Source organism: Pseudophryne corroboree, chromosome 8, assembly GCF_028390025.1.
Source record: "Pseudophryne corroboree isolate aPseCor3 chromosome 8, aPseCor3.hap2, whole genome shotgun sequence".
Lineage (NCBI taxonomy): Eukaryota > Metazoa > Chordata > Amphibia > Anura > Myobatrachidae > Pseudophryne > Pseudophryne corroboree.
This window is the reverse complement of record NC_086451.1, coordinates 350,538,150-350,555,521: the sequence shown is the minus strand read 5'-3', so window position 1 is coordinate 350,555,521 and position 17,372 is coordinate 350,538,150. Positions and strand designations below refer to the sequence as shown.

Below are 17,372 nucleotides of genomic sequence, written 5' to 3'. Positions count from 1 at the left end.
GGTCAGATGACTGCATAGACTGGAAATATCGGCGGCACTCAAGCAGGCTGATGAGAAGATGCAAACAGTGTCCCTTTATTGCCTACATGTTTCGGGGAAACTCCCCGTCCTCAGGGCTCGACAACAATGAAAATCCACATACAAAACATTTATACACAGCACAGACAAAGACATTAGTGTAACAATTATACTCACCTGTCCTCACGGGCGCTGCCGCCCGCCTGCACACGCTGCTCGCTTCCGCATCGCCGGGCTATGACGTCACGGTGCGCCGCGGGACGGGAGATTACCATGGTAACAAATGAAACAAGTTCACAGGCTCCCACATCAATGTAGAGCCTGTACATGAATAAAACTCAAAAACATAACATTAAACAGCACATCGTATTTCCAGTCTATATATATATATATATATATATATATATATATATATATACACACATAGATAGATACATACATACATACACACACACATCGTTCATTGCTGGTGCCTCCACACTCAAAGATATGAACGGTATCTCGTTCATTAATGAACGAGATCGTTCATATCTTTGAATATTATCGCCCAGTGTGTAGGGCCTATTACACTGCTCTGCTGCAGTTTTGTATATATATATATATATATATATATATATATTCTACCTGATGTAATATGTGTAATGTGCTCTACCTGGTGCAATGTGTATAATGTGCTCTACCTGGCGCAAAGTGTATAATGTGCTCTACCTGGCGCAAAGTGTATAACGTGCTTTACCTGGCGCAAAGTGTATAATGTGCTTTACCGACTGCAATGTGTATAATGTGCTTTACCTGGTGCAGTGTGTATAATGTGCTCTGCCTGGCGCAAAGTGTATAATGTGCTTTACCTGGTGCAATGTGTATAATGTGCTTTACCTGGTGCAATGTGTATAATGTGCTTTACCCACTGCAATGTTTATAATGTGCTTTACCTGGTGCAGTGTGTATAATGTGCTCTGCCTGGCTCAAAGTATATAATGTGCTTTACCTGGTGCAGTGTGTATAATGTGCTCTGCCTGGCGCAGTGTATAATGTGCTTTACCTGGTGCAATGTGCATAATGTGCTCTGCCTGGCGCAAAGTGTATAATGTGCTTTACCTGGTGCAGTGTGTATAATGTGCTTTACCTGGTGCAATGTGTATAATGTGCTTTACCTGGCGCAATGTGTATAATGTGCTTTACCTGGCGCAAAGTGTATAATGTGCTTTACCTGGTGCAATGTGTATAATGTGCTCTGCCTGGCGCAAAGTGTATAATGTGCTTTACCTGGTGCAATGTGTATAATGTGCTTTACCCACTGCAATGTGTATAATGTGCTTTACCTGGTGCAGTGTGTATAATGTGCTCTGCCTGGCGCAGTGTATAATGTGCTTTACCTGGTGCAATGTGCATAATGTGCTCTGCCTGGCGCAAAGTGTATAATGTGCTTTACCTGGTGCAATGTGTATAATGTGCTTTACCTGGTGCAATGTGTATAATGTGCTTTACCTGGCGCAATGTGTATAATGTGCTTTACCTGGCGCAAAGTGTATAATGTGCTTTACGTGGTGCAATGTGTATAATGTGCTCTGCCTGGCGCAAAGTGTATAATGTGCTTTACCTGGTGCAATGTGTATAATGTGCTTTACCCACTGCAATGTGTATAATGTGCTTTACCTGGTGCAGTGTGTATAATGTGAGCTCTGCCTTGCTCAAAGTATATAATGTGCTTTACCTGATGCAGTGTGTATAATGTGCTCTGCCTGGCGCAGTGTATAATGTGCTCTGCCTGGCGCAGTGTATAATGTGCTTTACCTGGCGCAAAGTGTAGAATGTGCTCTATCTGGCGGAATATGTATAACGTGCTCAAACTGGCACAGTGTGTATAGGAGGTTCTACCTGGTGCACGGTGTATAAGTGGCAATACTGTGTGGTGTAATGTTGGCACTATTATGTGGCCACGCCCCTTTCCCACTAAGCCATGCCCCTAAAATTTGGCTGCGTTTTACATTCATTCGTATATGTTGGCCTTCTGAGCACTAATCCTCCCACTTGACAGACTCCACCCCCTCAACAGTCCGCCACCCCTATTAGGGTTGCTTCCATAAATTTCCTGGGCTGGTTTTTGATCCCAATCTGCCCTTGGTAGTCATCATTACGTATCCTACTCCAGTACCAATAATACCCCTTTCACACATACATCCCGGGAAATTGACGGGTCTATCAAGCTGGCAAATTCCTGAGTCTCAGCCCTACCCTAGTAAAGAGCAGGGTCATGGCCCCTTACACACATACCAAAAACCTGGGTCGATGTGCATTCACGCGCAAAAACTCGGGTTTTAGATGTATGTGTGAAAGGGGTATCAGAGATGTAACTCTTACAAAGCGTATCCGGGGGCACATCCACATCTAATTGTGTAATAATTATTTAAACATGCCCAACATGCACTTGCTGGCCGTCATTTTGCATCTCAAGTATTAAGGTGATTCAAATCAATGCTACAGAACATTTTACAGACACAGACGTATGTGTATGCATTTTTTGTGTATGCGCTGTATGGAAATGTGTATCTTATGCAAATAAAATGCTGTACATGTAACTCTTCATAGGCATATGTGTCTCTTCAAAGTTTTCTGCCCCTACACTAACCCAGGCTCACTTCAGACAGCAGAGACTCCTAGACTCCCGGGTAGACCGCCTGGGGTCACCACTGCAAAACCAGGGTATTTTGTGGTGCACTTTGTAAGTGACCTCCATAGATGTTCTAAGACAATTTCCACACAACAATTCACTATTTACATTTGTGCATCTGTAGGCGGCTGAATAAGCACTAAGAAAGCAGCTATCTCATGGCTGTTATATCAATGCCCACCACGTCCACGGATATTGGCCAATTCCCTATGCAGATGTTCTGTGTGATAAATGCATATTTCTAAACTAAGTGTGGTAATGTCTCTTCTCTTGATTGGGCTTTCTTGTTTCCCATGCATGCACATTGAAAGGAACTTCCTCCTCCTCATCATCTAGCTGGAGACTACCCGATGACAGCCTAACTCTTGCCATTGGATGTCTTATGTTTTTCCCAAATACAGCATAATAGTATGGATTTATGATTTCAGATTCAGAGTCACTGGATTCCGTCCCACTGTATACATATCTTTCCGTGACTTGTGGCCCTTTCTTTGATAGAGGAAGAGATTGTGGTGGAGGAGGTGGCGGCGGCGGCGGCAGCGGTGGAGGTGGAAGTGGTAATGGAAGAAGTCGATATGGTTGTTGTTGCTTTGAGACACTAGATGTTCTGCTTAATATTGGGTAAACACCTAAAGGTCTGAATTCTGAACTTTGTGGAAACCATGCAGACTTCATGTCTGAATGACTCAAAGACCTCTTGGGATAAGGTTCTTGACTGTTGTCTACCCTCATTATTTGAGTATCTGTTTGGGGTACCACACAAGTGCTACTCTGGCAACTAGTCCTGGGATATACTGGTTGCTGGTACTCCTTTGACTTTCTGGCACTTTCACTTTGGTTCACTGATTTCCCTTCAAGCAGCTTAGATTGACTGGTAAGTCTCATTATTTCCTCCACTATGGCTGAAGTTTGTGCCGGGATTGGAGATTGTCCATCTGTATAGCAGTATACATTGGACGGAGCCCTGTTCACATCTAGTCTTGCTGAGGATGACCCCAGCTCTGTATTAATGTAAGTTCTTGGTGATGAGGGCACAAACTCCCTCATGCTGCCTTCTGAGGAGCTCTTAAGGTTCCTAGCAAAATTGTTATTTTCCTCATAGCAAGACAAAGGTCTCCTGTGTGTACGATGTTGAGACACTCCACCTGCTATGTAATTGTACCCATAGCCAGGAAATGAAGTACTGCTTGTGGATTGTTGCAGAGCTACTTGTTCCATCTCTGGTTTAGAGTGCTCCAGTTCCGTTGTATAAATTACTTCAACGGCAGAGTTCCTCCGGTTGCTGCTCACAGGCAGATCCCAACCCACACTATTGACACTTCTGGAGCAGGGTCTACTGGTGTATACCAGGCGTAAGTCATTGGGCTAAGGGACAAAAAAAAAAAAACAGACTCAATACAACCTCTGAGTGGATTTTCCATTTTTTTTCCAAATCTTATTGGTCTCTTTCGGGTATACTAACGAGTGTGTTATATTTTCTTTTAATAAATATAGCGCTGTTTTTAAATATCAGCATCATTGCGAAGTTAGTAAAGTTTATAAACTATGTAATGCAGGATAGCATTCTAAACAAGACAGAGAGTAATCTTAATAATGATTAGCTTCTGCATATTTGTAATATCTCACTTAATTTGTGAATGGTCAATAATTAGTAGCATTTCTATACCACAAAGATTATACAGTATGTATGGATAAACCACAAATTGTCTATGTGACAGGATCATTCATGCAAGGTGTACTTAAACATGCAATTGTCACTTTCTGCAGACACCTGTATTAAGCTACTAATATGTGGCATACAAGGGAACATTGGGGCGAATTCAGGTTGGATCGCAGAATCGATCCAATGCACAGTTTTCTGATATTCGGGAAACTGCGCAGACGCAGGACCCGTTCTGCGCATGTGCAGAACTGATCCTGCGATCGCATCTCAGTAATGCGAACGCTTCTGCCTGGTTGATGGGCAAAAGCATTTGCGGGGATGGAGCAGCCGGCGTTGCTGAAAATGGGGGAGTGTTGTCCACGTTTTCCGGGAGTGGCGAGGCCAAGGACTGCATCACGGCCCTCATTCCGAGTTGTTCACTCATTATTTTTCTTCCCATCGGTGCGATTTTCCGCTAACTGCGCATGCGCAATGTTCGCACTGCGGCTGCGTCAAGTAAATTTGCTAAGAAGTTTGGTATTTTACTCACGGCATTACGAGTTTTTTTCTTCGTTCTGGTGATCGGAGTGTGATTGACAGGAAGTGGGTGTTTCTGGGCGGAAACTGACCGTTTTATGGGTGTGTGTGAAAAAACGCTGCAGTTTCTGGGAAAAACGCGGGAGTGGCTGGAGAAACGGGGGAGTGTCTGTGCGAACGCTGGGTGTGTTTGTGACGTCAAACCAGGAACGAAACTGACTGAACTGATCACAGTGGCAGAGTAAGTGTCGAACTACTCAGAAACTGCTAAGAAATTTCTATTCGCAATTTTGAGAATCTTTCGTTCTCAATTCTACTAAGCTAAGATTCACTCCCAGTAGGCGGCGGCTTAGCGTGTGCAATGCTGCTAAAAGCAGCTTGCGAGCGAACAACTCGGAATGAGGGCCCACATACGCAGTTTCCTTGGCCTCGTAAGTTGCCTTGTGACAAGTACTGTAGTCTGAGTCAGTGAGCAATGGTGGGATCGATTCTGGGCAACTCAGATTATTGCTACCCCTTTTCCACTGTCTTGAAAAACCCAGGTTTTTGCACATGAACGTGCATCAACCCGGGTTTTTGTTCGGTGAATAAGGGTCCCAAAAAAAACCCTTGGTCCAGTTACCCAGGAATCCAATTTGTGAAACTTGCATGGTAGGACCCGTGTCCCAGATCATCCGACCTGGGACCCAGTTACAGCATGTGTAGAGCTAGACCTCCCGAACCACAATGTCCCACTGGCGGTCAGGAGGTTAAGGAGCACAGCGCACACTGGACCTTCAGCAAGGATTGCAGTTTCTGCTAAAAAGCAGTTGCTGCGATCAAATAGTTGCTGCCCAGAATTAGAGAAAAAACACCCATTGCAGAAATTGCAAATGCATCGCAATGTGTGTTCTGATTGCAAAACCAGACGCAATTAACATCTAAGATTTTTCCATTCTGAATTGCGATTATATATATATGCAATTTCTGTCACTATTTCCACTCGCACATGCGCAGTCGTTCGATAATCGTCCGGATTGTGATTCTCAAATTTTGCAATACAACCTGAATAAGGCTCACTGGTCTGCCCTGCTATGCAGACAGCAAATGGTGCTCCGTGATGGTTGGAGGTTGGGGGGCAGCCCAGCAACCGCCAGAGTACTGAGCTTGCTCCCATCATGACATGGGGCAACTTCAGTGAGGGGGCGTGGCATGCTTAATGGGGTTTGTTTATTAAATGATGGATTCCATTTTTTATATATCTTTCAGGGAAGTTAGGTACCAAAAAATGATCTTGAACATCACATGGTCCATGGGCTTCCAGTCTTCCAGCTGAATATACCATAACTTGTAAACTCATATGGACATACATATGAATATCATTTTAATAAGATTTAGTGGAAGTATTTGCATGAGGCCACGGACTTGTGATGTAATTCATTAGGCATTATCTAAAGATGGTAATCTATTATGGAGAAGATCATATGCATAAGGTGTGTACAGACGGTGCGATATGCACTTAACTTTCCTTACGATTTTGACTATATAGTTAAAATCGTAAGGAAAGTTAATGCATATTGCACCATGTGTACACAGCTTGCGATGCCGATGTGTGGTCCCGCTGGATCGGCATCGCAAGCAAAAATAGACTGTGCAGGCAGCTCAACATTGACTATATTGGCGGGGCCGGAGTCAAATAGTCAATGTCGGGCTAAAGCAGCATTGCGCCGTGTGTACACAGCTTTACACCCTGTCGTCATCAGCACGTACTGTATATTACAGTAATCTTTCCAGAGCTGCAACAGATACACCTTCTAAGAGGCATATCCAGAGATGTGGTCTAGTATTACTGAGCCATAACTCACCCTTGGCTCCGGGACCCATGCGTGCTGCACACCCTGCACCTATTATAAATACACCACATGTGGTTACAATATATGGAGACTGGAAGTTTACTGCAAGGCTGATGGTAGCATTGCTGGCATGGATGGTACATACAGCTTCTAGTTGGACAACCATGATCTTATTATATACCGTATATGTCTTACCTGTTTTGCCACTTCAGTCAGGAGATCAGGGGAAGATCGGCATTGTCTCTCATGAAGGTTCGCCTGAAAATGCCTTCTGTAATCATGACGGGAAAGTGTTAATATGAACAGGTGTAATCACTGACCTGCTTGTAGCATTATAAATGTGGTAACTTACCTTTCAAAGGGGAGATTCTTGGCTTTTCCTTTAATCCAGGAATCAAATAACTGTTTTTGGGTTCTCCCACTAAGTAAAACCAGAGAGGAATCTAGTGACACAGTACTGAGCATCTTTGTTATCAGTGGAAGTGTGATGGGCAGTGTATAGATGCAGTAGTTCAGTGATAGCTTTCATCATGATGTTTGTTGGAGTTTCCAGGGGTTATATTTACTAACGTTCGATTTTCAGTTTCGTGGCATTTGGCATTCGATTTCAATTGAAGAGATTTACTAAAGGCAAAATCGAATGTCAAATCAATTCTAAAAAAGAATTGAACTCAAATCCCACTCGAAATCGAACACTAAAAGGTGGCCATACACTAGTGCTACTTCTCCGAGGGGAGAAGTCGCATACATTGCCCTTGAACTACTTGGCAGCTTCCCGGGCGGCAGGATCGCATATGATACATCGTATGTAGTCCTTTTGCATACAATGCATTGTATGTGATCCCAGCCAAGGATGCTGCCTCTGAGAATCTATAGTGCAGCCTCTGCGATTCACAGGCTCCGACCCGATGAGCACGTGACCAAGCATCGGATCAGATTGACTTGCCGTTTGCCACTTTTCATCCGATTTCTCGGCCCAATGTGTTAAAATCGGGCAAAATCGCACAAGTATATGGGCACCTTAAATCAAACTTCAAATCCCCATAGTAATTGAATCCTGTTAGACATTAGATTTGTGCTAATAAACACCATTCTATTGGTAGGAAATTGATTGTGATGACTTTTAAAGTATCTAAAAGCACGAGGAACAGTGTGGCTGTAGGAATAACGTCTGTCCAAGGTTATGGTAAGTCGTGCACCTACCAGCAGTATGCAAATCAACACCTGACTGAGAGAACCCAGGAGCATTAATCAGAGCAACATCAGCAGCTTCATGAGTTGAATACTGCACATGTTTATATAAATAGGCCTCATACCTAGGAACCGATTCAGAGATGGACGCAGATCGCTGCATATGCAGCCAGATGTGCGTCAATCTCCTCACATGCTGGGGGGCTGGCCAGCACAGGGCAAGGCTGCCCAGTATGTGTGAGGCCACCTCCCAATGTGTCCGCAATTAGATCGCAGACGCATCATACGACGGTTGACACCTAGCAGCGTGTTAGGCGATCAGCCGCCTTTTTTTTTTAATCGGAGCGACTGCATGTGATGTCACGCAGCTGCCTTGAAAATGGTCACGGCACCCCCCCGTTCAGCCCGCCCCCCAATGCCACATCGCTGCCCCGCGAACGCGCCCCCACTGCTATCAATCACACAATGTGTAAGGTTGCGCAAATGAACTATGGCCAGTGCATCTGCGCAGGCCAGATGGACGCGGCCGCTGCGTATGGGTGTGCGGCTACTTCCATCTCTGAATTAGTCCCCAGTCCATAAATGTGCAATAGATAGCAGCATAGCACAATATCTGGCACTTCTGTCAGATGATATAAGGAAAGTTAAATTCATGAGTGTTGTAACTGGCAATCCCAGTTCAGTCATGATGCCTACATCCTCATCCCTGTCTGCAAAATTTCAGGTCAGTCAAATGCCAGAGGGATGGTTGTTGGGTAAGTTACCTGTATATGTTAATAAAGCAGCTAATAGTACTTGTTACTATATTGTTTTAATTCTCTATACCCCCCTATCCCACCCACCCAACAGGTGATTTAGGCTATGGCTGTTGCTCCTGGCTTATGACTCCATTGTCAAATCATCATAAAGAGGCATGCATAGCCACCCAATCCATGACATTATGCACTTTCGGACTATTAAAAACAAGGTTGATCATTCGGGAGGAATATTATTATATCATTTGGCAAAAGTGTCCAATATTGTGCTCTACTGCTATTGTATAATCGCGCATTGAATAAACCAGTCCCTTCAGATTATGCAATAAACATGAATGAAGCAGGCAGAGGTTTTGTTACCAACAACTGACTATGTGAGCACAGAAACTGGAAGGCAGACAGGAAGGCAGATTAGGGATAAGATTATTGCCAACCATTTCAGATGTAAGTATTATTTCATTTTTCTTGAATAAAAAAAATAATAATCATCCCTTTTCATGTATAAACCAATGAAAAGAGAGCTTCCCCTTTAAGTAGTGTGCATGTGATATACAGGTATTTAGACCAATAGGAAGCAATGAGGAAGTATTGTTTGAAATTTGCATTTGATGTTAATGAGGATTTGAGGTTCGATTTTGGAAGGGATTTCATAATCTCAACAGAAAATCCCTTCTGAAAATGAATCAAAATCAAATTGGATTTGAAAATCGAATTTAAAATCAATTTTTAGTAAATGAGGGATTTTCTAAAGGATATTTCAGTTTCAATAGAATCGATTTCATTTGATTTTTAAGATTCATAAAAATTAATCCCAAATCAAACTTTAGTAAATATTCTCCAGGTGTCTATATAGTGGTATGATCAAAACCAAGGACTTACAATGACCAAAAAGAAAGATTTAAAAAAGAAATAAGAGGCCAGGTACAATTACACCTAAGCTGTACATAAATGCGCACACACACGTATGTAAAAGGGCATCACAATTGGTATTATTCCTAAAATCTGTGTAGTTACTAAGGGCCTAGAGCAATGTTACTCAAACTGTGCGCCGGGCACCCTGGGGTACTTGCAGGGGTGCCCTGGGTTGGTGGTCCAGGACCAAATTCTAATTATTTATGGTCAATAAAATAGACAAAACCAGTGCCTGTGGCTTCCAATCATAAAATATGTGGACAAACAGAAGTGAATCCTGTACCTCACCACATAACTGAACCTAAGGATGACATATAAACACGATTTACTTAATTTCATTTGTTTTATTTTCTCAATAAGAAACTTTTGGGCTAGGGGTGCCATAAAAACAATTTTGATACTCCATTGTGCCATGACTCAAAAAAGTTTGGAAACCACTGGCCTAGAGACTTAGACATACCCTCTAAATTAGGGGTGAAATCTGGGGTATTACCCCTTAAAATGTAATGGGTCTAGGAGTTATCTGGGCCAAGTTACAGCGGCTTAACCGGATGATCTGGACTGGAGACTTAGAACAAAGAGTCCAGTCAGAATTTCTGACGCCTTGCGGTTGGGAGCTCCTAGCTCCTCACAGTATGAGTGCGTGGAGCTCACTGAGGGTTTAACATTTAGAGGATCCCTTACCAACAAGGGAGCATACCTTTGGATGCCATTTTGAATGTTGCTAAATGGTGGCTGAATTTTAGGTTTCTATTTGCACAGACCACAAGTGCATCTTATGGTCCTTATAATAAGTCATGGCGTGATTTCATGATGTCAGGGGGTGTTGCATGTACTGTATTCATGGATGCACTCATTATAGAATTTAGTTTTGTGAATGGAAAATACCAATTAACAGATGAAAGCTGCAGGCTCAATGCACCTGCTCAGAGCAAAGCTCCACAGAGGATACAAGATATTATTTTATTTTTTTACCTGTATCTAAAGTTGGAGCCTTTACTGCATAGGAATGGTTTGGGTTTACACTTGGGTTCCTCGGATAGGCGGAAAAAGGCATGATACTCCACACAGGTTTTCCAGAAAACTTTACAGGCATCCCGACTTACCATGGTGAATTCTAGAGTGTCTTTACACAGGGTCTGCGGGCAGAATATTACAGAACAGAACATTTCAGAGTAAATCTAATTAACAGTGAAACAATGAATCTGTAATATGCTTTACATTTTTTGTTCAATACAATGTATTTTATACATCAAATTTGGCATACCTGACGGTAAACCACTGGCTTGCCCATAAGGATGGGAGATAAGTCCCAGTAGTGGTTTAAAAATAGAAATAAATGTCAATCAGTGGGGGGAATCCTTTTAGCCACGAACAGCTCATGTGGGGTACAAGTTACTGTTGCGATGGCACCCCAACTCCCCCCCTTGCGGCCACTTCTAGTGTCAAACACGCACATTTTTACTCACAGTCCTATAGGCCTGCAAACTAAAAAACACAACTCAGTCGGTACCATGCGGCATAAAGCTGCACTTACGTGAACCAGGAGCTGTGGCTAATTGGATTCCACCGAGTGTGTTAGCACCTCTACAACTAGAGAAACAGATTTTCAGTATATAAAACAAGTAGAAATGCTCCTCTTATTGGGATAATATGGTATTTGGTTGTGTTTTCTGGTTTGTGCCTCAGTTGGTGACAGCTCCGACACAGTAAGATTCTAAACATTTCTATCTGATCAATGATCCCAGATATCCAGCGACAATCTCCACTTCTGGAAAGATGATCCTGTCCAACACCTTTCACCTACTCTGATATGGCTGCAATCTGGTTCTTTATGGAATAAGTCCTCATGGTAAGCCAGCCTACAAGATGGCTTATGTCAAAGAGACCTCTTCAAGGCACCCACCAGCAGCCAGATTAGCAATGGGGTGGATGGAGCTCCAATACACAGTGAGGCTGGTAGTGTAAGGGGTGTACATATGTCCACAGCAGTGGAGCCGAGAGGAGGGGGAATGGGTACTAATTACCAGGGCCGGGGTTCACTGCCGCCCCACCAAATGTTATTAATATTTGGTGCAGTATATTTGCTGAAACCTACCAAATAATGTACTTGATATAAAGGTTATTGTCTGGAAACATGAACAGCTTTTTAAATTCTATGTACATACTTATATCAATAATTCCTTTTAATTGAATATCTTGGAAACTGCAAAGTCAGGGAAAAGGGTTTCCTTTTCTATATAGAGCTGTAAATTGTATTCTGAGAGTTGAGTTTAAACCAAAATAAGGTCTGCCTACTTATTAAATGTCCAAAGTCGAAGGGCACTTCTGTAATGAAGCAGAGTTACAGTTTTGTATGGGGTATACAAAGCCATCTCTAATAAACCAAAAGGTGAGACTATTTAAGGATGGGTTAAAAAAAAAAAAAAAAGTGACTCCATGATGTGAATGTTCTCAGATTTTCTCATCTATCTCTAAGTCAAGCCACAGTTCCAGTTTTGCGAAGGTGTGCCCAAAAAAAGAGTGGACAGGGGTGTATCTAGGGGTATGGCAAAGTAATGGGCTGGCGCCCCCTACACACATTTGAAATAAGGTGTGAGTATTGGAAATGGGGCATGGTCTTGTGGGGGAAGGGTGTGGACACAATAGTACTTCCAATTCAAATTATGCCACACTGTAATGTCCTTCATTCACATTACACTGCACAGTAGTGTCTCATATTCACATTACACCATCCCTCCCCCCTAACCCACCTTTCCCACAGCCTGACCCTAACCCGTATCCCCCCCACCCCAGCCTCTTCAGTGGTGCCTAACCCTAACCCACCCTTCCTAATCTCCCTCCCTGCAGCCTAACCCTCCCACCCTCACAGCCTAACCCTAACCTTCCCATGTGGCTTGCCAGTGGAGACTTTGGCACCAACTCAACTCGGATTTTGGCATTCTGCATTGCTATCTATGTTGGGATGCATCAGCATTCCAAGCAGTTTCGGGTTGCTGGCGTCAGCTTTCCGACCGCCGTGATTCCATACGCCGGCATCTTGACTGCATACCAAATGAAATGCTAATGAGATGAGCCTCAAATGGACCCAGCCATTAACCGAACACCATTAGTTGGATGGTAGAAGTGCTTCCTGTTAGAAAAAACATCAGGGTGCCATCACTTCTAAGATAAAATGAACAATTATACAATTAACTGATATACATTTCCTTGAACCTGGCCTTGAAATAGGTAAGATATGTATTTTCTTTATTACACTGAACAAGTTAAAGGTTTTCACTTACTTACTACTTACTTACATCTAACATGCATGAAAATTGTGTAGTTTTCCAGGTACTACAGTCCCTTCTCCCAAACACTGACACTTTTTTATTATCTTCTATTATCTTCAACAACAAATAGATCTATAGCAGTGTGCTATATAACAATTGCTGTGTACCTGGTGAGAGTCTGTTACTGCCGGTGCGGCGCCAGTGTCCGTCAGCACCGCATTGCACTAGTGATCAGACTAGTGTCCGGCAGCACCGCACTTGTAATCAGACTCAAAATAAACTACAGTTCCCAGCAGCCCTTGCTGCCAGGAGCTCCCAGCAACAAGGGCTGCTGGGAGCTGTAGTTTATTTTGAGTCTGATTACAAGTGCGGTGTTGCCGGATACCGGCGCCACTCCAGCAGCAATAGACTCTCACAAGGTACAGTCTGACAGTACTACTTCTCTACCCTTTGGCCGTGGATGGCACTGCCAGGCGGCGCCCCCTCCTTGCCTGGCGCCCCTGGCGATTGCCATCCTGGCCAATGGGTAGATACACCCCCGAGCGTGGACCTATGATGGGTAGATCTCTCAGTTCTCTGATACAAACAAAGGAATTTTTTGTTTGGTGTATACAATGCATTTTTGTAAATGAGGTCCATTTGTGGTCAGGGAACAGATACACTAAAATACTACTCACATCAATATGTGGGTGAAGTTTGATCAGGAAATGTTTCCTTTTGAAACTCAGCTTCCTAATAGTAGCCCAATTGAAGGTATTTATTTTGGTGTTTCCCTGGAAAATAAAGACATTTTGCTGAAAAAATCATTTTGTCTACAACATTCAAATTGTCACAGTCACTCGCAGATGAGAGGACGGTGAAAACATTAATAGTTTGCTGTTACTCTTACATTATTTTGAGATATGCAGGGTGGTTATAAAGCATATTATCAATATTTTCTATGTTTAGGAACATTGGGGTTCTCAAGTCAAGGCTATCGCAAATGTTGCTAACAAAAGTATGTCCTCCTTAGAAGGTCTGCTACTTCTCCCCCTAAGGGGGTCATTCCGAGTTGATCGCTTGCTAGCAACTTTTTGCTGTGCTGCGATCAGATAGTCGCCGCCTATGGAGGACTGTACTTTCACTTTGTAAGTGTGTGAACGCTTTTGCAGTCGACGGCACAAAAACGTTTTTTGCCGTTTCTGAGTAGCTCTGGACTTACTCAGCCGCTGCAATCACTTCAGTCTTTTTGGTCCCAGAATTGACGTCAGACACCCGCCCTGCAAACGATTGGACACGCCTGCATTTTTCCAAACAGTCCCAGAAAACGGTCAGTTGACACCCACAAATGCCCTCTTTCTGTCAATCTTCTTGCGATCGGCTGTGCGAATGGATTCTTTGTTAAATCCATCGCCCAGCACCGATCCTCTTTGTACTCGTACGACGCACCTGCGCAATGCGGTGCATACGCATGCACAGTTTTGCCAAGATTTAACCTGATCGCAGTGCTGCAAAAAGTTGCTAGCGAGCGATCAACTCGGAATGACCACCCAAATGTCACCTGCAGCTAATGTGCTTAAACTGTATAGAGTATTGTTCTACTTTACACTGAAGTGCCAAAAGTCATGGGATAGCAGTATGTAAAAGTAATAGTAGGTGGCACCACCATACTGTGATGTCTTGTCAATGGTCTGAACACCGGCTAGGCTGCTCAGAACAAGGCAAATTATTGGAGTTCGAACAGGGCATGATAGTGGGTGCCCAATGGATGTGACATTTAATTTCTGAAGTTGTGCAAACATTCAACATTCCTCAATCTATTGTATAATGTGTATACCAGGGAATATCTCATGGAAGGCATTACCACCCACCGTGGGCAGCGCAGTGCCGAACAGGGGTTCTTAATGATCATGACCAGTGGCATCTGGCCAGAATTGTCCATGGTAAGTAACAAGCGACACTGGCTAAAATCAAATCCACATTCAATGCAGATGGTAGCAGATGCATATACAACTGGTCAGTGCAGTGTTCTTTAGCTTCCATGGGATATGGGAGTAGAAGACCCACCAGAGTGCCCCTGTTAACACTACACCTCATTTGGGCCTGTGCAGGGGCGGATTGGGAACAAAAAGCGGCCCTGGAAAAATTTCTACTAGTGGCCCCACATGGGCAGCACCAGAGGTGTAGGGTCTAGTCATGGGCCATGGCAGCAGCACCCTCCCCCCAAGACTTTCCAGATAGTGGGGAAGTTAAAAGGAAATAAAATTAAATATTATGAGCACATTATATGATACACCTTCAGAACTTAGGAAACTAGATCATTCTTTAGAAAGATATATTTTCTTGCTTATTACACCAACCGTATCCCAATCACTATTCACTCAATCTTATATGTCAGCCAAGCAGGCAGAAAGAGCATACATTAGATCATCTGCAATCACAGGCTATGGGGTATATTCAATTAGCAGCGATAACGGACTTTTCGCGTGAAAAGTCCGGTTTTCGCGCGAAAAAACTGACTTTTCCCGTGAAACGCAATTACAGCCTATTCAATTTTCCTGGAAAATTTATCGGTGATCATTTTTTCACTAATTCACTTCACCTACTCTGAAGCAGGTGAAAAGTTGGGAAAAGTCACTATTTTAAGGTAAAAATGTTTGGATATGGTACAGAACTCCTGGGACACCCCCCTTAATGACTAATTAGGCACGTTGAGGTTTTTAATTATTTTTAATTGGCCAATAATGACATGTCATTCATTTTTGGGGTGAAAAAGTACAAAGTGATGGAAATTGGGGTTCAAGGTATGGGACAGGTATATTGGGGTGCTTTATGAGTGGGACAGGTGTTTTTTAGGCTTGCAGATGGGAGTAATCGGTCTGTTTCCACTTTTTTTTAAAGTACCCTAAAATGACCCAAATATATACTTATACCCATTTTCATGTACCCCAAATTTAATGAGCATTTATTTTGCTAAAAAAAACTTGCTTTCTATCATTTTTTTGCATTTTGAAAAAAAATGCATATAACAGCCATTTCACACAATTTAAGTCCCCAAAAACTCTCTAATGTGATCTCTAACACACTTCTCTTCTGTTTTCCTATGTTAGTTTAGCATTTTTTGGGGTACAGGCTGATTTCCCCATTTTCACCTGCACTTTTCACTGCAAGAATTTTCACGTGAAACCCGTTTGGAATCGAATAGGTCGAAAAACGGAGCGTTTTCGCGGCAATTTTCGCCCGATTGCCGCAAAAAAATTTCGGGTGAAAAATTGCCGCAAATTTGCGGATAATTGAATACCCCACTAAGTGGCAAAGTAATTTTCTTATATGCAAATTATTTTGCATCTTATTCATTATGTCTATAAAAAGGACCACATGTCCTCAAACAAAATAGGCCCTAAATGGTGCGTCGGCCCACCGGGAATCTTCCCCGTAAACCCTATGGCCAATCCGCCTCTGGGCTTGTGACATTACTAATTGCACTCTGGAGGACTGGCAACATGTGTGCATGGTCCAATGAGTCACGGTTCCAGTTGTTTCATACTGATGGTAGGGTTCATGGTAGATATCAAAATGTTATGCTACAGTGTACTCCAGCCAAACACTGTAACATAATTTGGTATATTGATACAGTTGCAAATTACGCACAGAATATAGCCATGTCGCATATCATTTAAATCTGCATAAGCTGCTTGTGCCTCCTAATACAGCCGTTTGTGTATCAGACGCAGTTTTCTGTGCAAAAATGACATGTACACTACACGGACTATTTTTACAGATCAAAGTTTTTTTGTTTGTTTTTTTTGTGTAAAAAAAAAAGTTTATTCATTGCAAATGTGCTTGAAAAGTGTACTTATAATTGGTTTCCAACATTTTCATAACCAACTCAGCCAAATAAACCACTTCTAAATTTTTTGAGAGTTTTAGAAACATTGGGGGTCATTCCGAGTTGTTCGTTCGTTATTTTTTTCTCGCAACGGAGCGATTAGTCGCTAATGCGCATGCGCAATGTCCGCAGTGCGACTGCGCCAAGTAAATTTGCTATGCAGTTAGGTATTTTACTCACGGCATTACAAGGTTTTTTCTTCGTTCTGGTGATCGTAATGTGATTGACAGGAAGTGGGTGTTTCTGGGCGGAAACTGGCCATTTTATGGGTGTGCGCGAAAAAACGCTACCGTTTCTGGGAAAAACGCGGGAGTGGCTGGAGAAACGGAGGAGTGTCTGGGCAAACGTTGGGTGTGTTTGTGACGTCAAACCAGGAACGAAACTGACTGAACTGATCGCAGATGCCGAGTGTGGAGCTACTCAGAAACTGCTAAGAAGTGTCTATTCGCAATTCTGCTAATCTTTCGTTCGCAATTTTACTATGCTAAGATTCACTCCCAGTAGGCGGCGGCTTAGCGTGTGCAAAGCTGCTAAAAGCAGCTAGCGAGCGAACAACTCGGAATGAGGGCCATTGTGTGTCTGTCTTGCAATATCGGACTCATTACATCGGCCAAGTTGTATACTTAACATGGCCACAACATCGGGATCCGACTTTTTATTGGGATCACTACTTT

General features: G+C 43.0%; 1 protein-coding gene across 1 annotated transcript in view; it reads right to left on the bottom strand.

Moving 5' to 3' along the window:
• Positions 1–789: 789 nt before the first annotated feature.
• Positions 790–17,372, bottom strand: part of FRMD7 (FERM domain containing 7) — a 75,957-nt gene continuing 59,374 nt past the window's right edge. Inside the window, 5 exon segments of the mRNA XM_063938555.1 lie at positions 790–4,054; positions 6,896–6,971; positions 7,053–7,121; positions 10,534–10,697; positions 13,508–13,603. Coding sequence (XP_063794625.1) covers positions 2,936–4,054; positions 6,896–6,971; positions 7,053–7,121; positions 10,534–10,697; positions 13,508–13,603 — 1,524 coding nt within the window. The 3' untranslated portion in view covers positions 790–2,935.